At 39.2% G+C, this 23,325-nt stretch overlaps 3 protein-coding genes and 1 non-coding gene across 4 annotated transcripts; 1 reads left to right on the forward strand and 3 right to left on the reverse strand.

Annotated features, from left to right (window-relative positions):
* Nucleotides 1-1,992: 1,992 nt before the first annotated feature.
* On the reverse strand, nt 1,993-5,357 carry LOC122010429. The gene is made up of 3 exons (XM_042566960.1): nt 4,603-5,357; nt 3,401-3,689; nt 1,993-2,338 (listed from the first exon to the last, which is right to left on the reverse strand). The coding sequence occupies exons 1-3, from the start codon at nt 5,194-5,196 to the stop codon at nt 2,316-2,318; spliced, it is 906 nt and encodes a 301-aa protein (XP_042422894.1). The 5' UTR covers nt 5,197-5,357; the 3' UTR covers nt 1,993-2,315.
* LOC122011349 (glycerol-3-phosphate acyltransferase 1-like) lies at nt 5,335-20,880 on the reverse strand. The gene is made up of 3 exons (XM_042567733.1): nt 20,530-20,880; nt 19,857-20,453; nt 5,335-5,352 (listed from the first exon to the last, which is right to left on the reverse strand). The coding sequence occupies exons 1-3, from the start codon at nt 20,878-20,880 to the stop codon at nt 5,335-5,337; spliced, it is 966 nt and encodes a 321-aa protein (XP_042423667.1).
* TRNAH-GUG lies at nt 15,070-15,141 on the reverse strand. Its single transcript has one exon. It is a non-coding gene; the product is annotated as a tRNA-His (tRNA).
* A 200-nt stretch (nt 20,881-21,080) lies between the features above and the next one.
* LOC122007916 (pyruvate dehydrogenase (acetyl-transferring) kinase, mitochondrial-like) lies at nt 21,081-22,482 on the forward strand. The gene is made up of 2 exons (XM_042563455.1): nt 21,081-21,246; nt 22,037-22,482. Exons 1-2 carry the CDS (start codon nt 21,124-21,126, stop codon nt 22,304-22,306), a joined length of 393 nt encoding a protein of 130 aa, XP_042419389.1. The 5' UTR covers nt 21,081-21,123; the 3' UTR covers nt 22,307-22,482.
* The last annotated feature ends 843 nt before the right edge of the window (nt 22,483-23,325 follow it).

Below are 23,325 nucleotides of genomic sequence, written 5' to 3' on the forward strand. Positions count from 1 at the left end.
ATTTGCCTGCCCTTGCACAACTTTAAAAAAAAAAAAAAAAAAAACTGTTACATCAAAACATTATGTATTGATCGTTTGTGCTACGACCGTACACTAAAAAGATTGATGGGTTTCTTGGTGACAACAGAGAGAAAAAATATTAAGGAAAGATAAACTATAAAGTTGATGAATAGTGTAGAGCATCTATATTAGAGTTTTTTTAATCTAAAATTTAAAATTTATGATAAATAATTCATGAATAATTTGATATATTAATTTATATAAAATATAATTATAAAAATAATATATGTGAAAAAATATTTAAGAATAATTTTATAGATTTGTTGTCTTCTTTCTCATCTAATCTTATTATTTTATTAAAAATCCCCCCTACTAACTAACTTTGTGGAGCCTAAAATGAATTTACATTATTATCCTTTTTTCTATTCACATTAAAAATAATTCCAACATTTATTAGTAATTCCACAAACGAAACAATTAGTGATCTAGAATTCGAGACTCAGCTGCGGCGTATTATTATAAATTTTTCTCATCATTAATTCTCTGGTTATTTTATATAAAAAAATATAGTTCTCTTTAGTCCTACATCTTAAAATTGACAACACTATGATCAAAAAAACTTCTATAAATATTTTAGACCGACAATGTTAAAAAATCTTACCCAAATAATTAATTCTTGATTCTGAACATAAGGATGACACTAAAAAATTTAAACAATTCGGATTTTTAAAGATCAAAATAATTTAGATTTAGATTTTTAAAGATCAAAATAATTTAGATTTTTAAAAGTCAATACTTTACCATAATGTATTACATTACACGGCGCACGATCACTAATATTTATAATATATTGTGCACTTATAAAAGTATACATTTTATAAATAAAGAAAATTTAACATAAATAATAATAATAATAATAACAGCATAGTTGAGCTCCATTAAAAACTTATTAGGTTCGGCTCAATTGGAATGATTTATCAAACATTTGCATGAGAATAGAAAGAGAATTTTGGTTATCTGATTCCCTTTGTTTTTTTCGAAAGAGAATTTTGTTGTTGCTGCACGCGCGTCAACCATGTACAACTTTCCCTATGTTACCTAATTTCAGTAGATAACGAAGAAATTTAAGGTTATAATTTTAGCGACTATGGACTATAGAGAATTTTCTCTCTAATAAAAAGCGGATAATGTTGATATTCTTTACAAAGTACTTCTTAATTTATCCTAATAATTAATAGAAATTTTTTATGAAATTAAATTGGTCATATTTAAAATCAATTAGTTCGAAGATCTAGATATCTGAATTATTATAAAAAGACAAATTGAATCATATTAACTCGTAGCCATAATAAAGACTTGATTGAGGAACTTAACTTAGTTTGATCATCGCATACAATTTAAGTTGTCCAACCCCTTAGGGTAAATTTTTAGTGAATACAAAATGTCTCGTTGAGTGTTTAATCTCTTTCATGTAAAGAACCGATGTGTTAGAACAAAATATCCGCTATACTAAATAAAATATCCTCATAATTTACCTACTTGTATCCAATGAAGAGCCGATGATATTGAGAAACGAGGATCAATTCTCTGAATCCAAGCTGTTCTATTCAATACATCGTATCTAGCTAACTTATTATGGAGCTTCCATGCTCCTCGACTTTAATCCTCTTAGTTTGATTCCATACTCATCAACACAATCTAGGAAACTCATCCACTCGACTCGGTAGCTCAAATGACTTGAACAATTCAACAGAATGTTTCCTCACTCGACCGTGCATGACCATCATGACCAATTTATTTGGTCGGCCATGTTAAAATTCACCATTTCGCTCAGTCTACCCAATCAACTCAACTCGATCAATCCATTTAGCCCATACAACTCACTCAGCTCATTCAACCAATCTAACCCACTTGCCATCTATTCATCGGTGAAGGTTAGACGTAAAAATTCTCAAAAAAACAAAACAAAACATTTTTTAACGGAGAGAGAGGTTCAAGTTAGAAGATAAGCTTCTCTTTTGGCATATTAAACAATTCTAAAGAATAAATTCTGATTACATAGTGTCTTAGACACAGCATTTTAGTTTTCTTTCTCAACAAATACAAGTAAAGTTCTTAAATATTCAATGCATACCTCTTTTGCTCTTTATCACATCAGTCTCATTTCCCAATTAAATTGAAATTTTCAGCCCCTATCAAACTTTCTCAAGTTCCCAATCTGGCAAAAAATTATGCCACTATATGCTTTGGAGTTGAATGATCGTGATATGATTTGCAGAAGTTGGCTCACCATCAGCACTGATAAAATTTGTCCTTTAAATGTTGAAGTTCTTCGCAACTGGAAAATTTTGCGACAACAATATCAACAACAAAGCACATTTTAAAGATGGCTTGAAGAATTTCAATGGCAAGACAAGATACAGCAGATTAGTGATAGTTGGGAAGGTTAATACAACGTTTTACAAGATTATTATGGTTAAACAGGAGCATGTTGATTACGGTTAAGTAAAGAGGATATGAATATCATTTTGTTTCACAACTAGAAGAGCTGTTCTCTTTAAGTTTGTTATTTCATGCTGACTCATCCTGGGATGATCGGCTCAGCCCTACGGAAATTTTCCATTAGCCACCAGGCCAAATCGGGAAGCACTCGCGGTGAGGGAGCATCAGCTCAATGTTCTTAGGTTAACCACTTATTAAAAGAAATTCATCCATTAATTTGCCAAATGAGTAATTGAGAGGACACTATGCCGCTGCACCATTGCCTCGGGGGCAGCATCAAATCATTAATTACTCATAAAGAGGATGAATTACTACTTATCGCTAGTACGCTAGTATATCTGTATTAATCATTTCATGAATCTTTTGCTGATGAATAAAACTAGAAACCAAAGAGAGTGGGATTGTAATCAATCCATATTTAGATATTGAGAAGTTTACAGCAGGGAGTTCAGCAAGAATATTAGTGTGGGAATGAAGTTTCAGCTTATTATATCAAATGATGCATAAGTGGTCCTTTTGCTTATTGTTTTTCCATTCGCTGATAGTTTACTTGTACTATTATGAAGTCTAGATTGCTCACTCAATATATGATTGCAATAATATCCATGGACTGGAAAAAAAAGGGTGAGATGATCCTTCAGTAACAAGCAATGATCAATGACCAAAGATAAATGAAGTTACATATAAACATCCAAACAACGATGGATGATAATGTTATAACAAAGGTTTGTTTCCTTGAAAATTCATCGAAATAGTATGAAAAGGAATTTAAATTGAATACTAGACCAACAGCACAGCGGAAAAAAGGCATGCCTAATGTGTTAGCTAGTGGTTAAAAATGTAGGCAGAGTGAAAACTACAAGGAAAGAAACATAACTTGAGATTCAACCAAACTCACCTTTTGAATTGGCATCGACGACCACAAGTCGTATTTTCACATTATTGGGTGGCAAGTGCAGAAAAAGAGGTATGAGGTGCTGGTTCAGCGGGTTCCGGGTGCACACAATAATATCATCAATCTTCGTTTCCTCCTTCAACCTTTCCGTCAATTCGAGTACGCTCGTCCCTTTGAAAGTCAAATGAGGCCACTCCACACTGTCATCCACATTTCCAGCATCATCTGCAATGGCATAGAACACACTCCTACCTTCAACTTTGTGCACTGGAGCAGAAAAAGAATCCAATGACTGCAAGAACAACAAGAATCTGACTTTTAATACATTTGCAGTTAGAAAAGGATGGCTTTCCAAGTAACTACATGTAATATGAGATTTGGAAACTAAAAAAGGACTAGAAACACTCTCTGAAAATTAACAAAAGGGAAACAACAATCATCAAAGAGAATCAAAACATAAAAAAGCAATTTTTTTATTATGATAGAAATTTTAAATCACATCGTGGTCAAATATGCAAAATATAGTCCCTGATATTGGTAAAATTAGTCGTTAATAGCATTGGTGATCGAATGTGCCAAACATGTATGCTGAAAAAGATAACAGTGTAAATAGCGTTTGATCCATGTGCAGCAGTTTTAGCCTAAGGAGGTTTGGCTCGCGTCTCTTCAAGCTAGAGAAACCGTAATGAGGAACAACTTATTCACATTCAGAGATTTTTGTCATGTGGCATCCTCCAATTGGCAGAACTCATTAAGGGAGACCAAGTATACAAAGGAGTCGAGAGATTGACTAGCTACAATAACAATCAAGAGCTATGATCCCACAGACAGTAAAAGCCCCATCTTGGACAATCTTGATCACGCCGAAGCTTAACGACATGCAGAAGCCCCATCTAAGCCCAATTATCACTCATATCCTACCTATTCCATTTCAGATGAGTTGTGTTTACTTGACTTGTTCATCCAAGCTTCATTCGAATTGCTATCAGTTCGGGAGAATTAGATTCCAGCTCTACTCACCTCTGACAGAACTCGAAGCCAATGCCTTCGAACCAAAATCTATTCTAGGTCTGAGAGTCTAGCAGATTACTTATCCGTTGTGTTTTTGCCCATACCATTCCTTGAATTTGGAGAACAAGTAAAAAAAAATGAAGAATTTTCATCGATTCAACTAGTCAAAAGAGGGTTAAAGCAAGAGAAAAGACCTCCAATCTGGACAATTTCTCCGACGAGGGCGGCACAGCTATCGGATCAGGGGTGGAAGGCGGATTGGGTTGGACCTCCAATTTAGGCAATTTCTCCGATGAGGACGCCGCAGCCTTGTAACCAGGAGCGGAAGGCGGAGTGTGCAGGACCTCGACGACGTCCACATCCCAGAAGACCCACTCCTGGGTCACAGTCCGGTGAGGGACGTCGTGGGTGACGGAGTTGCGCCATGGGGGAAGACCGCCGTTGCCACGAAGGTAGTTACCGTATCGGGTCATGAGCTTGACCCTGGCGCCGTCCCGGACAGGCTCCCACTCGAGGGAGGAATCGAGGCGGGCGGGGAGGGTCTGCGTGACCTTCTTCCCGGTGACGCCGAGGAGGAAGGGCTCGTTGGAGGCGGTGAGGTAGCGGCCATAGCAGCTGCGGAAGCGGAGGACGTGAGGGGCAGTGTCGACGCGCTCCACGGTCCACCTGGCATTTCGGGACGATCCGTCGCGGTCCTGGGCGACGCGCTCCTCGTCGTCTTCTGCTGCCAGGTACTTGTCGTGGTGGCTCCGCAGCCGCACTGCCTTCGCCCGGGCGAAGAACTCCATCGCCGATCGAAGCCCTAGAAGTGGAGGCCGATTAGTTCTTCGATTTGGGATCGAAAGGGTGGATCTAGAGATCGAGAGGTGGCGGTGGAGAAGAGGAGACGACGACGAGGGCGACAACGAAAGAGAAGAAGCGCGTTATCAACGATGATTAGCTGCCTGCGAAAAACACGCTACGGTTAAATGTACAATGGAATATTAATGAAATTACAAGATAATAAAAAAAGGATTTAGGCAGTACCTTTAATAACTATCTAAACAAATTTGTCAACTAATTTATTTTACTAACTTTTATGCTAAATTCTTATTGGCGGTACGTTTGAATACTGTTTGACGGTGCACATTACATTTCTCGTTCGAATGTAACGGCAACGAAGGAAATGACCGTTGAAAAATGGGCCGCTTCGCCGACCAAGAACACGGGATCAGCAACAAGTATTGGAAGTAGGAAGAGAGAGATGGACGGTCGACATAAGACGGTGCTTTACGATTCGAGCATTGGTGGAACAGGATCCTGATCTTATCCATTTCATCTGACTTTGTCTTGTAATGTAATAAAGAGCGTAGGTTTTTTTAAAAAAAAATCCTCTCTTTTTGTTTTCTTCTAAATGATAAGTAAAGAATTTTTTTAATTCATTACTGTAATTGATTTTCAAACATATTTCTTTTTCAAGTCAAAAGATTGACTTGATCAGGTTGATGGAATACTTACACCAACCCAATTAATGAAGCTTTTAGATCAAATTGAAGATTTCTAATATTTGTGCACGAATAATAAACTTACAAGAAGAAGTATAAAAATCGAATTGTTAACTCAAGATCCTCGGAGAAAATAAATAATTAATCTCATTGATTAATTTTGATACAATCGAGTTAGTCCTATAAAAGTTTTTTATATGTCATTAGATTAAATCAGAAAGTACAGAAGTCTAATATCTTTTAATTACATGACTTATTTAAATTAAAATTTTCTATAATTATATTGTAGTTGTGGATCGAATTATAAATATCTAGATGATAATCTAAATGTACTATTAAGGCACCGTAACCCCAAGACTCCTTTACAACTTCAAAAACATAGAAGAAGAAGAAGAGGAGGAGGAGAGAACAGATCACCTCAATATAAAGGCTATTATGTTAGTAAAATATTTCATGATTTATCTTTTTTACAAGTAGCTCGGAGAAGCGTTGGAGAAGAGATACCCTGGAAAGTAAGTAAATGGGATGATTCTGCAAACTGACATGGATCGTCATAAACGACCAAAACGATAGTTCTTAGAGCATCCACATCAATTACCCTATCTAAAGATTTTATCCTAAATTTTGAATAAGATAGCTAAAAAATCTTTGTATTAGCTACCCTATCAATTCCCTAAAATTAGATTTGATGAATAGTGATTCTCTAAATTTAGGGAATGAAATTTCTACCCTAAAAATAAATAATATTTCTTTTTAATCTCTCTCCTTCCACTCAATCTTTTTAATCTCTCTCCTTCCACTCATTCCATAAATATAATAATAAAAAAAAGAAAAGAAGAAAATAATAAAAAAATTAAGGATGATGGAAATTTTAGGATAGTTGATGTAGTGTGTAGTAAAAAATAATTATCTAAATTTAATAAAGTGAGTCATTTACCCTAAATTTTAAATATAGTAATAAAGAATTTGATGTGAATGACTCACTTGGTATGGAAAGTTCTGGTGAGTGAAGCTAGATAGCTTAGAAAAATCCTAGTGAGTGGAACTTGGTGATGGAAAGTCCTAATGAGTGAGGCTAGGCAAAAGGAAGTCATAGTGAGTGAAACTAGGCAGAAGAAAATCCTGGTAAGTAAAATCAAGTGAAAGTCGTAGTGAGTGAAGTTAGGTAGTAAGGAAGTAATGAGTGAAGTCAGACAGTAGAAATCTAGGTGGGTCAAGGTTGACCGAACATTTGGCATTTGGAAGTCCAAGTGGGTCAAGGTTGATCGGACACTTAGCACGTAGGGAAAGGTCCAAGTGGATCAAGTGATTGACCGGACACTTGGTGACGAAGTCCTAGTAGGTCAAGGTTGACCATATGCTAGGCAACGAAGAGTTTCAACATGTCACGATTGACCAGATGTTGGGATTATGAACCCTAGACTTGAGTTAAGCAGGTTAGGATTGGTCAATCTAGCAAGTGATCAATTGAACCAAAGCACAATCGATCAGTTGATCAATTAAGAGAGTGCTGCGAGTAAAGATGGGTAAATCGATCAACTGATTGATTGACAGTCATTCTCGCAAGCATAGAGAGGTTCCCAATTGATCAGTCGATTGATTGGGCTACTCCAATAGATCAATTGATCGATTGGGACTAGATTTCTCGTGAGGACGCGAGGCAGACAGAATCGATTGGTCAATCGATTCTGGGGTTTTCTGCCAGAGCACAGAGGTGCTCTGGATCGATCGGTCGATGGATCAAAGTCTCCTCAAATCAATTGCGATATAACTGTTGCACAGGTTGCGAGATTTAGACGACTGGATCGCATGGATCTAACATGGCAATCAATTGGGAGCAGGCTCAATCAATTGGGAGCCCTAAAAGAGCAGATATAAAGGCAATGGCGAGTTCAAACGGTGCATCTCTTCTTCGAGCGCTTACACAATTCTTCTCCTCTACTGTTTACCGAACTTCGAGCTTGGAAGAGAAGTGCTGTTGCACTTTTCAACTGGTCCAGAGGCATCTTCATCGACAAGAGATCAAGTAAGAAGAGGTTCTTCATTTGTAATCCTTATTTACTTCTTGTTTTGAGTTGTATCTTGTTGTGTGAGTGTGTACGAGGTTTCTCCACCTTTGGTTGCTTCGAGAAGAAGTTGTTTACCTAGTGGAGAGCGTGTTCTGTGTGAATCCTTGGATTAGTCACCTCTTCTTAAGATGTATACCAAGTAAATTTTATTGTTAGCGTTGGAGAGCTTAGCTTTGAGTATTCTATTGCAAATTATCATCATCGAAGTGAAGCGAGCTATTCATCCCCCCCCTCTCTAGTTCCAAAGTGTTCCAACAAGTAGTATCAGAGCTAAGTCGCTCTTCACCGGACTCATCCCCGGAAGGACAATGGGCTAGAGGAAGAAGAAGTTGAAGCCAATTTTCTACAAGTCAAAACTTCATCAAAAGAGCTCAATTTCAAGATGGATTCCCGAGATGGACTCGGATTTGACACAAGAGCACCTCCACCATACACATCTTCGATCTTCATTTCTTGGAAATCAATGATCAAAAATTTCTTCATGATGGAGATAAAGTAATGGTTTGATCTAATAGAGAGATTTGAGGCTCCAAGGGATAATAAAGTCAAAATCATCAAGAGAAGCCATTGGAGAAAAGAGCAAGTTCAAAGAAGCAAGGCTAATGATAAAGTGACCAAATTGTTGGTCAATTTGTTACTGAGCAACATATTGAGCAGAATTGGGGAATATCAAGACACCAAGGAGCTTTGGAGCAAATTGACGGAAATCCATAAAGAACTCTCTGCTACACCAAATCAAGAAGAATTTAAAGAGGACAACTCATTGGATCAAGAAGAAAAGGACTCCAAAGTTGAGGGGTGCTCAACATCGGAAGAAGAAGAAGAAGGTCCATCCTTTAGAGAGCACGAAGATAAAGGCCAGGGAACATACTCCTTATTTCATGTGCATGAGGATTCGAACGTTGAGAGATACTCAACATCCGAGGATGAAGAGGAAGAGGCATCCACCTCAAGGATTGAGGGAGAGCGTGGACCATCAATGCTGAATCAACAAGAGGCATCTACATCCGGATCGAATGGATCTTGTGTCATCCCTACATGTGAAGGTATAACTGTCATGTCAAAGATATGCTTGGGTCGTTAAGGTATGACGTCAGGGACACTTTCCTGACATATCTTTTCAGGGAGAGCTTTGAGAAGCACACACGCCACGAGGAGTGTGCACGCATGCCCCCGTAGCCCTATATAAAGGGCCCCGAGCTTCAACAGAGGTATGTTAGTTTTCACGGTAGCCACACTGTTACTCTGCCTCTCTTACTCCGCTTCTTTGCTTCCACACCGCCGGTGACTGACTTGAACATTAGAGGGTCATCGCCGAGGAACCCCTCCCTAGCTAGGCACTGATGCTACTGTGGTTACAGGTCCCTCTAGTTCAGAGTCCACGCACGATCAACAGGAGCGCTACGTCCCCCAGCATCCATCGCCTCGACTCTCAGATAGGATTAGTAGAGTTTAAGTTAGGCATTCATTACATAAAGAAGGAGTTTGCCCTCTTAGAAATGGGAGAATAAAGAAAATCCTTCGTTGCCCAAAGGGGAATTTTGCCCTCTTAGAAGGGGAGAATGAAGGAAACCCTCATTTATACTTTGACATGAAGAAGAAGTTGAGGCTATGGAATTATCCTAACTTAAATATATTGTCAAATATCAAAAAGGAAGAAATTATTGGTGCAATATCCCCTGGGTCAAGGTTGACCGGGTTGACTTAGCTTCGATGTTTGATAATATGAAAGGATGAAGTCAAGTAGGTCAAAGTTGACTGGATACTTGACTAGGAAGTCCTAACTGAGGTTAGGCAAGGGTAAGTCCAATGGGAAGGTTGGCAGAGGAGGACAATCCAAGTGGGTCAGAATTGACCTGACACATAGTGTGGAAAGTCCTGGTGAGTGAAACCATACAGCTTAGAAAATCCTAATAAGTGAAGCTAGGTGATGGGAAGTCCTAATGAGTGAAGTTAGACAGAAGAAAATCCTGGTGAGTGAAGTCAGGCGAAAACTCTAGTGAGTGAAGCTAGGCAGTGAGGAAGCATGGTGAGTGAAGTCAGGTAGTAGAAATTCAGATGGGTCAAGGTTGACCGAACATCTGTATTTGGAAGTCCAAGTAGGTCAAGGTTGATCAGACACTTGGCATGTAGGGAAAGGTCCAACTGGGTTAAGGGATTTATCGAACACTTGGTGACAAAGTCTCATCAGGTCAAGGTTGACCAGATGATAGGCAATGAAGAGATCCAACATGTCACGATTGATCGGATGTTGAAATTGAAAACCCTAGACTTGAGTTAAGCAAGTTAAGGTTGGTCAATCGAGCTGGTGATCGATTGAACTAGAGCCCAGTTGATTGATTAGGAGAGTGCTGTGAGCAAAGGTGGGCCAATCGATCAGCTGATCGATTGACAACCATTCTCGCAAGCATAGAGAGGTTCCCAATCGATAAGTCAATCAATTAGGCTACTCTAATCGATTGCTTGATCAATTGGGGCTAGATTTCTTGTGTAGATGCGAGGCAGATGGAATCGATTGGTCAATCATTTCTGGGATTTTCTTTAAGAGCACAAAGGCGCTCTGGATAGATCAGTCGATCGATCAAAGCCTCCTCAATCGATTGGTCAATCGATTGGGATATGACTGTTGCACAAGTTGCGAGGTTTGGATAGCTGGGATTGCACGGATCTGACGTGACAATTGATTGGGAGCAAGTCCAATCGATTGGGAGCCCTAAAAGTGTAGATATAAAGGCGATGGCGAGTTCAAATGGTGCATCTTTTCTCTGAGCGCTTACACGATTCTTCTCCATTACTGTTCGCCAGACTTCGAGCTTAGAAAAGAAGTGTTATTGTACTTTCCAACGGGTCTAGAGGCATCTTCATCAACAAGAGATCAAGTAAGAAGATGTTATTCATTTGTAATCCTTATTTACTTCTTGTTTTGAGTTGTATCTTGTTGTGTGAGTGTGTATGAGGTTTCTCCACCTCCAGTTGTTCCGAGAAGGAGTTGTTTACATAGTGGAGAGTGTGCTCTGGCTCATCGAATTCAACACCTTTTGGTACTCACACCACCTCTTCATCATTGCCTACGGGCTCTACATTGTCCACGACTACCGCCTCTACCTCATCAAGAAATGGTGCAAGAGTGACGAAGAGTAAACAAAGCCCTCGCTAAATTTTACCATCTTCCATATAATTGGTCTTTTATGCTATGTTTACTCTAGAGTGTGGATGAGGAAAGGAAAGGAATCAACGATAGAAAGTTATCTTTGGAGGAAGAGAAAAGAAAGAGTGAAGAAATCTTTTTTTTAGCATACTTGTTTACCTTGATAGAGGAAGGTGAATACTTATGATGTAATTTTGTAAATAAAAAAGGGTGCATGCGTCATTTTTTTGGTACATAGTGTAATTTTATGAGTTAAAAAGACTACATGCGCCATTTTTTTTGTATATGGTGTAATTTTCTGAATGCAAAAGGGGTACATGCGTCATTTTTTTCCCATCCGTGTTTTTCTGTCCGATTTTGAGGTGATCGATTTTGGTTCCAAAATTATTCGCTGCTGGATTGCGTTACTTTTCCTTCGGAAAATTTTAATGAAGTAAACGACGGAAACTTTTCCACCATGGAAACTTTTCCTTAATTTTACTTTCTACTCTCCCAAGTAAACAGAGCCTTAAGAAAGAAGGAAGTTGGCCGGAGGCATATGGGGGTGATCATAGACAGAAGGGATATTGTGATTTTGTGGTCATCGAGGATGTAATAAATCATGTTCATTAGGTCCACCTTGTCGTAGTTAAAGTCTGATTCGGTGGAGGTATACCACAACTTGGGGATGGGGAAGGAAGAGAGCGCGCCATGGGAAAGAAGATGAAAATCAATGATCGAAAGAAGAAAAAGGGGAGGACTTACTGAGAGGAAATTACCGGTGAGAACAGAGAGCAAAAAACAATGAGCATAAGCGAAGGAAGATGAAGGCAAATGCAATATGACGCAAAAAGAAATAATGGGGGTTAAAAACCATATGGATGGTTGCCCCGAGCCATCTGATTGAGGGTTGGGGAAAACAAGGCTTAATCTGGGCCATCGAATTCGAAAAGACAGTAGCCGTCACATCATATCTCAACAGTCATCCGTCACATCACACATGTTGCGACAGGGAAAGGCGACACATGACATCCAATCACAAGTGACATTAATGAGGAATAGAAATTAGTGACAGGTGAATGATTAAAAAGCATGCACTCCATGCTTTACATTAATAGCAAGGGATTTGAACAGTTTCCAAGAAATCATAGTGATATCAATAGGAATTAAAAAGCACTAAGTATGGGTGCCCGATCAAGAAAGAAATCAGAAAAGGCTAGCAAACAGCTAAATATCGTCCACAACGGGTCTGAGCGGCAACAACCTCAAAGTCCCCCGATTGGAAAAGAAATCAAAAGAAGGCTAACAAATGACTAAGTGTTGTTTACGACGAGTATGAGCGGCATCTACCTTTGAATCTCCCGATCGGGTGGAGATCCCATTTTTGAAGAGCGTTAGAGCAATGATTGTGCAAGCCGAGTGGCGGCTCTAAATCCTAGAACGCCTAACTAGGAAGAAGAGTTGCAAAGAATACTAATTGTTTAGTTAGTCGGACTTGCAGTCTCCTTCGACTAGATTTGAGGGAAAGACTTGTGATACAGTGATAAAGACATACCCACCAAAAGTGGGTCAAAAGTAGTGAAAATCGATTGATGTAGAGGTCAAAGTCAATAGGGGTCAAAGGCTCCTGCAAACGCTATGGGCTGCTTGATCAGATTACATAATCGATCGAACATGACTATCCGACTGGGCCTCTAGCTTGGTATGGAAAACTAGACTGTCGGCACCATCCTGGGCCTCCAGCTCGATTGGAGTTGGCATAGCAACCGTGGACCGACAAGCTCTTTTCATCGGTAAATAACAATTTCCCTGATCCGCGGTCAGAATCGTTCGGACCTCAAGGTCAATCGAGCTCAATTTTCCTCCACTCTGTTCTAGGAATGTGTCGAGTGAGCACCGAATTAGGTGTTGTACCCCATGAGACCGAACAGGCATCCTCCCGATCGGTCCACGACCGATCGAACTATAGCGAGACCCATACATGTCTTTTTGTACTCTTTTGAAAGTTTATGTCACTAACAACAAAGCATGTCCAGCCTACAAATCATATTTTAGAATATTCTAGCCTGTCACATCAAATATTTGCATGCTCGCTTAAGGAAAAATATTAGTGACACTTTTTGATCTGTCTTTTCCAAGGATGTTTGAGAAAACGTACATATACTTTGAGATGCGTGCATAAATACTATAGTGGCACTATACAAAGGAGTCTCCATTCACAGGCGAAGGTATACGATACTTTGTTATTCTATACGCTCTAGGTCACTATTCATTTTCTACTATTCTTCTTCACTAAGTCAAGAACTGACTTGAGCGTCAGAAGGCTAATGCCGGAAAACCCTTCCTGACCCGATACAAACGCTCTTGGTTTTACAAATCAGCGAGGAGTTTTCATTAAATCAACCGTAGAATCATATTCTCAACCTACTACCTTCTTTACTTTTGAACAGAATCAAACAATTTACCATTATACCAAGAAAGATTCTAATAATAGGGAGGGATGATCTTTTAAAAAAGGCCCCAATTATTACCAATTCTCCTAAAACAACCAATAAAAATTAAAACTTCAAATTTAAATTTTCTTAATTTAAACCACATCAATCATGTGGCAAAAAAAGGACGACCAAATGCAAGCATGCTTGTGAACAACTTCTGGAAAATTAAATACAATTTCAACAATTGATCTCGTCGTGAAGAAGTTGAATGAAACGGTTCTATGCTTTACCGGGGGTTTTAAGGTGCAGTGGTTAAATCTTTCGAATGGTTAGTTAAGTATTTAATAATTGAATTTTAGTTACGGTGTATTATATAAAGTAAAATAATAATTCTAAAAATATTATACAAGTCTTTTCTGATTTACTTAATAATCAGTGAAAAACTTAGGTATACTAATCGGTATTAATCAATTCAAACAACTAAATACTAACTTAATTAAAAACAAAAAAAAAAATTGAAGGGTCTTTACTGGACCATAAAGTGCGTATTTAAAAGAAAGAATAACATTGCTCATTTCTGGGAGAAATTCCTTTCCTTTTCACTGGGATTGTCATTGAAAATTTTATTTAAAGTAATATATATATATATATATATATATATAATTCATCATTTTATGTGTTTATCTAGGATCGATCCTAGGTGCACAAAGTTTCATCTCGGGCAGAGCTCCACTTCTATTAGTAGAAAAAATTAGTATTTATTGAATAAAAAATTAATATAAAAAAATCTAATTATAAAATGAAAAATGATTGTAGATTCTTTTTATAAAAATGTTAATAATAAAATAGAGAAATACTCAGGAAAGGAAGATCGATCGTATCATTTCTTTCTCTGTTTTTTTTATTTCTTTTTAAACCCTAAATTCACTTTTGCTCCTTGTCTCATATTCAAACTCTTCGCTTTCATCCACTTTGACAGTCATCGACAATCACATTCCTAATTCTCATATTGTGCGTCACCATCGATACCCACTGATACTACACACATGCTTAGACCCTTCAAGACTTATATTTAGGTAGAGTTTTCTTATTTGATTTATGTTAATTTAGCTTGGTACATGATTAAATAAAAAATAATTTTAGATTACTTAATTAATTTATTTCATCTATTATTATTATGGTAAAATTCTTATTCTATTAATAAAATTATTTTTATAATATTAATTTTATTATTATTTTTATATAAATATAAAAGGTCTAGTTTTTTTTTTTTACATCGGACCTTTTAAAATCTAGGTCACACGCTTATCCCTGAACTAAGATTTTTTTGCTCTCATTTTTTTTTTTCTAAAATATAATAGGAACTCCACATCCATGACATTGTTTTTTTTTAAAAAAAAAAATTGACGATTTATTTTTATTTTTGAAAAATAATAATAATATTCCATCTAATTATCTCAAAAAAACTCATATTATTTTGCAAAATGGACGGTGAGCAATAGGAAAAAAATAAATCCAGATATTGACAAACAAAAACATAGAGTAATGTGGCTGCTGGGATTCGAGCCCAGGTCTCCACGGCCACAACGTGGAATTCTCACCACTAAACTACAGCCACAGTGTTTCTAGAAGATTCAAAATGATTAAAGAGTAATAGACCAACATGGCAAAAGAGCATGGAACGAACGGAGGCGGATGCTCTAGACTGCCCGTCCGGCGGATTGGTGGAATTTGACGGCCCTATTTCCATCGACGATCGAAGCCCTAGAAGTGGAGGCCGATTAGTTCTTCGATTTGGGATCGAAAGGGTGGATCTAGAGATCCAGAGGTGGCGGTGGAGAAGAGGAACGACGACGAGGGCGACAACGAAAGAGAAGAAGCGCGTTATCAACAATGATTAGCTGCCTGCTTAAAACACGCTACGGCTAAATGTCCAATGGAATATTAATGAAATTACAAGAGAATAAAAAAAGGATTTAGGTAGTACCTTTAATAACTATCTAAACAAATTTGTCAACTAATTTATTTTACTAACTTTTATGCTAAATTCTTATTGGCGGTATCGTTTGAATCCTGTTTGACGGTGCACATTACATTTCTCGTTCGAATGTAACGGCAACGAAGGAAATGACCGTTGACAAATGCGCCGCTTCGCCGACCAAAAACACGGGATCAGCTCCATGTATTTGAGTAGGAAGAGAGAGATGGACGGTCGAAATAAGTTGATCCCGGTGCTTTACGATCGAGCATTGGGTGGAACAGGATCCTGATCTTATCGATTTAATCTCACGTTGTCTTGTTATGTAATAAAGAGCATAGTTTTTTTTTTAAAAAAAAATTCCTCTCTTTTTGTTTTCTTCTAAATGATAAGTAAAGAATTTTTTAATTCATACTGTAATTGATTTTCAAACATAGATCAAATTGAAGATTTCTAATTATTTGTGCATGAATAATAAAATTACAAGTAGAAGACACAAAAATCAAATTGTTAATTCGAGATCCTCTGCAGCTTCAAAGAGTAGAAGAAGAGAACACGTCAACTGACCTTAATTTAAAGGGCTATTATGTTAGAGAAATCTTTCATGATTCATCTTTTTTTGTAGGGCAGCTCGGAGAAGAGATACTTGAAAAGTAAGTACAGTGATGCTTCTGCAAACTGAAGTGGATCATCATAAATGATCAAAAGTTACCGTCAAGAACTGACGATAGTTCTTTACTTAGTTGTCTTGCAAGTAATGTCCATAATGTGGATTCCACAAAGTAAATTTTTTAAGATCATAATTTTTTAGACATTGGAGCTTACCTGATCTACGACTTCCCGTGGTTATTGCACTACAACGACGCTGGGTATGAACCGCTAAAGACCTTCGATGAGCAAGGACCACCGAACTACAAGTAGTTTACGAAGGGAACATAGGGCGGTGATGCTCGTTCTCAAGGCGATCGTTTATGTGCTAGCACAGTCCTAATTCTGTCGGAACCTACTCTGCCCAACCAACCTCCTCCACTGGCTCACCGAATTTAACACCTTTTGGTACTTGCACCACCTTTTCATCATTGCCTACGGGCTATACATTGTCCACGATTACTGTCTCTACCTCATCAAGAAATGTTACAAGAGTGACGAAGAATAAACAAACTTCTCATTAAATTTGACCATATTCCAAAATGCTCTCGTAGTATTGTCATTTACTCAGTTTTTTATAAGATTATATAATTCTACGATACGATCTAATCCTATTGATTTGATCCTGTGATCTCCAATCGTTACTGTATAAGATTATGATCCTATGAACTAACTCAGGTAAACTAGTTGGTATCGAAGTGGTGGACTAACATTAATGGACAAGGTTCGAATTTCGACTGAGACAAATAAGCCAATGAAATTGTAAAGAGCAACGGTTCGACATGGCAAATGGCGGAAATTAAACAAGAGCATGGAACATACTTGCCGAGACTGTATGTAACAAGCATCGTTTGCTACACTGAGGAAACTTCTTGAACATGATCAAAATCCCAAACTAATGATATCATGAGTTTCAATGTTAGGAGATAATCCACCATGCATGCCGACAAAAAAAATTCCGACTCAACCTGAAAAAATAAATGATGTAAAAAAATAAATTATATATATATATATATATATATATATATATATATATTTAAAAAAACACTCCCATCATCTATAAAATCAACGAAATGGATATTTCAGGTTGGCAAACCTGAAACGTCTCCGATGGAGGAAGCTCTTGTTAGTACAATATTCCTTGCGTCAAGGTTGATCAAGTTGATTAATCTTGAGTTGACTCAAGTTTAAATCTTGATTTGGTTTCAATGTTTGACAATATATAGAGATTGTAGGAGTATTCGTCCGATTGGGGATATTGTTAGTGCAATTCTCCTCTGATCAAGGTTTGACCAATTTGATATGAAGAAGAGTCAAGTAGGTCAAAGTTGGCCGAATACTTGACTGGGAAAGTCCGAACTAGAGGTTAGGCAAGGGGAAGTCCTAGTGAGTGAAGCCAAGTAGTTGGAAATCCTAGTGAGTGAAGCCAGGTAAAAGACCTAGTGAGTGAAGCTGGGCAGTTGGGAAATCCTAGTGAGTGAAGCCAGGTGAAAGACCTAGTGAGTAAAGATAGGCAAGTAAAAGTCTTGGTGAGTAAAGTTAGACAGATGGAAAGTCCTAGTGAGTGAAGCTAGGCAGATGAAAAGTTCTAGTGAGTGAAGCTAGACAAATGGAAAGTCTTAGTGAATGAATCTAGGTAGATGTAAAGACCTGGTGAGTGAAACCAAGCACGTGAAAATCTAAGTGGGTCAAGGTTGACCAGACACCTGGTGTTGGGAAGTACAAATAGGTCAAAGGACTGATCGAATACTTGGCACAAGGAAATCCAGATGGGTCAAGCATGACTAGACATTTAGTGGAAGGAAATCCAAGTGGGTCATGGAGAACCGGACACTTGGCACGAGACGATAAATCTAAGTGGGTCAAGGTTGACCGGTTACTTGGCACGAGGAGAAAAGTCCAAGCCAGTCAAAGGACTGACCAGACACTTGGTGAAGAAGTCCCAGTAGGTCAAGACTGTTGGTGCGGTTATCACTAACGATTTAACCCAGGTTTTGATGAATGACAAATCAGGTTAAGTTAGTCTGTTGTTGTCTGACACTTTGATAAAGTGTGCAGGAGAAGTCCAGACAGGTCGACGGGCCGACCAGATGTCTGGCACGAAGTCCAGCTAGGTCGACGGGCTGACCGGATAGCTGGCGAGAAGTCCAAGCGGGTCGACGGGCTGACCGGACGCTTGGCGAGAAGTCCAGCTAGGTCGACGGGCTGACCGGATAGCTGGCGAGAAGCCCAGGCGGGTCGACGGGCTGACCGGACGCTTGGCAAGAAGTCCAGACGGGTCGACGGGCTGACCGGACGTCTGGCAGGTAAGTGAGGTAAGTCACTGGAGGGGAGTGACTGCGAGGACGCGTTCCCGGGAAGGGAACATTAGGCGTCGATCCGGCTTAGATCCATTTCGGATATCTAAGTCGAGATCGTGACTAGATTCCGGTCTCGGAAAGACGGAATCTAAGTCATACTCTTGTTGTTAATTTTTATTACTTAGCGTATCTATAAAAATGTGCTTACAATCTGTGCTGCAGGGTTTTTATTTGCCTCGGACTAACACTGTTTTGCAGGTAGGAAACAGTGAGGGTCCGGGCGCCCGGGATGGTTCTGGGCGCCCGGAGGCAAGTTTTATCCCCAGGACGACGTTGACACTTGGAGCATGCTGGTTGGGAGTGTTACGTCACATTCCAGGCGCCCGGAGCAGCATATAAAAGAAGCCCCAGGCAGGAGCTTCAACATATCTGTGTTCTGAGAACTCTGAGTTCAATCACTCTGCTACTCTGCGCTCCAACGACGTTCACAAAGCTCCGACGACTCACTCCGTTTTCTTTTAATTCATTATTTGTGGGTATAGCTTTGTTTTTCTTTCTTTAGCAATATTTGTACGTAAATTGTAATTATCCGAATTGCTAGTGAATTGCCCAACGAAAGTACTCAAGGAGTACGGGCCTTCGAGTAGGAGTCGTCACAGGCTCCGAACGAAGTAAAAATCAACCGTGTTCATCTCTTTACTTCCTTACTTTTCCGCTGCGTTTTAACTCGAGATTTTCGAATCGATATTCACCCCCCCCCCTCTATCAAATCTAACGGTCTTACAAAGACTGACCAGATGCTAGGCATGAGAAGTTCTAACATATCACGGTTCACCGGATGTTGAATTTGGGAACCCTTCACTACAACAAAATCGCTCATAGACATCAGTGGAACAACAACGGTTTTAGGCTAAAACCGATGTCTTTGAGTATTTTACACCGATTTTTCTAAAAACTGGTGTCTATGAGCGCAGATTTTAGCTCATAGACATCAGTTTTTTAGGCGATGTCTATGAGCGCCCTTTTTTTTTGGTTAATAGACACCGATTTTAACATCGATTTTTAAAATCCAATGTTAATGAACCCAAATAATATTTTAATTTTTCCCCACAAGCCAAAATCTGCACACTGTGAATTCCCTCCAAACCTAAATCTTTATCCCGCCCTTCCTCTGCGCGACATCTCTCTCGCGATAACCTAAACCTCCGACCATCCGACCATCTCTCTCAGCCTAAGCCTAAACCTAAACCTCCGACCATCTCTCTCAACCTCATCTCCCTCTTCCCCCCTTCCTAGATCCTCTCCCGATCAGGATCAAGACACGACGAACTCGCTTCTCCGTCCAACCACACCGCATCTCCTCCAACTCCTCCATTTGGTTGAGAAGAGGAGGCCTTGGTAGCGTACAGCATTCCCACCCGCGCGTCCAGAGCCACCGGTACCACCTCCTCCGCCACCTCCACGAACAGCGGGTTGAACCGCAGCAGGTACGGCTCCCGGCACGTCGTCCCCTCCGGGCACACCGCCAGGCCCCCCGCCACCGCCAGCAGTCGCCGCGTCTCGTCCCCTGTCCCGGGTCAGCCGCACAGTCCGCATCGGCGCCAACGCCTCCGACACCCGGCTCAGGCTGTACGTCACGGCCGGCACCGTCCTCTCCAGCGCCGAGCACAGCATCACCGGGTCCAACAGCGTCCGGTGCGTGCACACGTACACCACCCCCTTCTTCTCCCCGTTCGCTTTCCCATCTCCGGCCCTCCGGAATCGGATTCCGGTGACGACGGCGATGAAGATGGATATTTTATAAGGGAAAACGATCCCCATCGCGATCCTGAACACGGCCAAAGGGATTGCCACGGGTATCCACATGAAGAACGCCATCATCTCGCATGGCGTCGGGAGAAAAGCCAGTCTTCCGTCATGGAACACAAGTGGCTTCGGGTACTTGTTTCTCGGCATTTTGCTGCTCTCACTCCTTGATTCCTCCTCTCTCACGACATAAATTTCCTGAAAAATAAAACAATCACTTTTAACTCATATCTTTGATCGACTAACGTGGAATCGAAAGAAATGCAGGTCCAACCTTGGCCGAGAGTTGGTGGTGGTGGACATTGGAGAGGTTCACAATGGTCGCACCGGCCTTGACCATGTCCCTGAGAGCTCTCTGTTTGTCAGGCCAAGAGATGACCCCCGTGAAGTAGCAGCCCTTCACCACATGCAGCTCCGCCCCCACCACCTCCCCCACCTCTAAGTACTCCTTCAAGAATCCCTCCACCATGAGCCTCGGCAAGGTGGTGAGCACAACAGCTCGCCTCCCTTTCAGCACCTCGCATGCATGTAGATGGAGGTTCTCCAAGAAAATTTTCGGCAGCACAGTCCTAGCGATCAGCCTCAGGTCCCCCGTCCTCAGCCCGCAGAAGGTCACGAAGGCCATGATCCTCATCCCAAACTCGTGCTTCCCCAAGAGACACAAGGCAGGGGAGAGCGCGAGGAGGAGGAATTAGTATAACCAATCCTCTCGTTTCAGAGTAATATGATTATAACTTTCTTTTTGTTTGAGGTTCACATCCTTACTGTATAAATAATTTTTTGATGATATTGTATATTTATGACTTATCTGATTATTTCTTTCAACTTGCTACTGTGGACCAGGTATGTTCCTTCTCATTTGCACCTTATGGTCTTTGAGTTGGTAAAAAACTCTCTGCGTGCGGTTCAAGAATGTTTTATGAATTCTGATAAGAATGCCCCTCCTGTTAGAATTATTGTCGCTGATGGGATTGAAGATGTTACAATAAAGGTACGATACCAATAAATACTTAATCTTCAATTACTGTTATTCTGCTTGGTAAGCAAGATTGCAATACTTCAAGAATAAGAAAGGATTAGTTAAAAATTCATGCTGTCTTGGCAAGTTGCAGAATTTGAATTTAACACAGAATACTAGGTACTCTAGAAAATAGAAACTAGATGTAGTGAAGATGAAAAATATGAATTTAAATTATATTTTCTTTGGGAATTCTTGACAGTTACTGATGTCTTGCAGGCATTTTTTATTTCTTGAAAAGTGTTGATACTGCAGAACCACCAGATGTAGATTTGCAAGACAGAGAACAATTATACATTGAAGAACATAATTGGACTAACTCCTCACTCTTTAAAGTGGTTAATCAGATTTATCAGAAAACTATTACAAATGAAAGTTAGGGAAATTCTCAAATATTTCATGAATTTGGGGCTCATTGCTATTGGTTATTTTTAAACCAGACAATGATTATGTGAAATCCAAGAGTCTTCCACTTTGTCTATATCTGACTATATGCATACAAGAATACGTCAGAGCCTGTTGAAAATCTTTTACTGCCAACATGTATATCAGCATCTGCTGTTGATACAAGTATAACACCCGGATAAATGCAAAAATTTTCTAATTTTTGTAATTTATCTTCTTCTTAATATCATTAAATTATATCTTATGGCATTTCTCTGTTTGTTAATACTCATGGTTCGAGGAATTTCTTGTTACATATCAATCATCTAGTTTTTCTAGCTTTGGAATACTGATCTTGATATGCTATCAATTATTTCAGATATCAGATGAAGGGGGTGGCATACCAAGAAGTGGTCTTCCAAAGATTTTCACATATCTCTATAGCACTGCTAAAAATCCACTCGAGGAAAACGATGAAGGAAGCTCAGATGGAGTAATTATGGCTGGTTATGGTTATGGGCTTCCAATTAGTCGTCTCTATGCTCGCTATTTTGGTGGTGATTTACAAATTATCTCTATGGAAGGATATGGTAAATCCAATTCTTTCTTTATGCAATACTTAATCTCAAGTTCAATTTGTCCTGCTTGAATTCCAATATGGCTCATTCATTGCCTATTATGTTGCCAATACTTATTCGTGATTTACAAACTCGTGCTTGCTATGATTTTTTGATACAAACCGGATGCTATGCTTTTGTTACAATGATTTTTTTTATACAAACCGAATGCTATGCTTTTGTTACAAACCATATACTAGTTGGAGACTAAATGATTGCCTAAGAAGAAAGGAAATAGAGATTAGGAGATGCAGTGAGTAGAGTGGCTGGATAAGCTATCTTAAATGGTAACCTTAGGATTAAAGGATTGATACTCGAATTTAACCTAACCTATTAAGATAAATGGGTAATCAATACTAATCCTTATTTTGATTGTTTAAATGTTGGGCTCCTGTTTCATAGCAAAAGGTTCATTTTGTGACTCTAAACTAAGTTTTTTTTATTGTTTAAGTGTATTTTCTGAATTTTGAGAACCAATTTTTTTTTGTACATCTACCATCAAGTATGACCCTACTTAACCAGATATACACTTTTAGACCCCCATCTTCATGCACATGGCTAACTGTAACCCGCGAGGTCTTCTGACTTTGTGTTTTTCAGTTCAGGGTCTACTAGTTTACTTATCTCTTGTGGGTTTTGAAGATACTTTGTGGCCTGTATAACATAGAAGAACAATGAGCCGTGGATATATAGCATAAATCTACTAATATGAATCACAAACTGTTGGATCAAGAAGGATATATCTTGAGACTAGCGAACCCAAAGGGCAAACAATGTTATGTCTTTTCCAACTAATGAATCTCCAAAGGGAAGATAATGTTGAAAGAAACTTGTGATTTGCAGCGAGGCTATGGTTTCCTCAGTTGGGATGTGATAAGGTAGCTAAATAGAGATAATACAACCTTTAACTTACCCTGACTATTGTATGAACTGATTAGAGGGCTTGTTGAGAATTAAGCTTCTAAACTACATGGAACAAATGATTATCGGAAGTTTGTAGGAAATAAGAAAAAATTTGGGTTTATGCCCTCAGTATCTGTTACAAGAAGCT

This window comes from Zingiber officinale, chromosome 8A (assembly GCF_018446385.1).
Source record: "Zingiber officinale cultivar Zhangliang chromosome 8A, Zo_v1.1, whole genome shotgun sequence".
Taxonomy (NCBI): domain Eukaryota; kingdom Viridiplantae; phylum Streptophyta; class Magnoliopsida; order Zingiberales; family Zingiberaceae; genus Zingiber; species Zingiber officinale.

Excerpts from the sequence above, each read along its gene's own strand:
- LOC122010429 (XM_042566960.1), bottom strand. The coding sequence starts at position 5,196 with ATGGAGTTCTTCGCCCGGGCGAAGGCAGTGCGGCTGCGGAGCCACCAC. Across the intron at positions 3,690-4,602 it reads AGAAATTGTCCAGATTGGAG|TCATTGGATTCTTTTTCTGC; the intron begins GTCTTTTCTCTT and ends TTGTTCTTGCAG. Across the intron at positions 2,339-3,400 it reads CGTCGATGCCAATTCAAAAG|TTGCGAAGAACTTCAACATT; the intron begins GTGAGTTTGGTT and ends AAAATTTTCCAG.
- LOC122011349 (XM_042567733.1), bottom strand. The coding sequence starts at position 20,880 with ATGGCCTTCGTGACCTTCTGCGGGCTGAGGACGGGGGACCTGAGGCTG. Across the intron at positions 20,454-20,529 it reads ACCACCAACTCTCGGCCAAG|GAAATTTATGTCGTGAGAGA; the intron begins GTTGGACCTGCA and ends TTTATTTTTCAG.
- LOC122007916 (XM_042563455.1), top strand. The coding sequence starts at position 21,124 with ATGGTCTTTGAGTTGGTAAAAAACTCTCTGCGTGCGGTTCAAGAATGT. Across the intron at positions 21,247-22,036 it reads TTGAAGATGTTACAATAAAG|ATATCAGATGAAGGGGGTGG; the intron begins GTACGATACCAA and ends CAATTATTTCAG.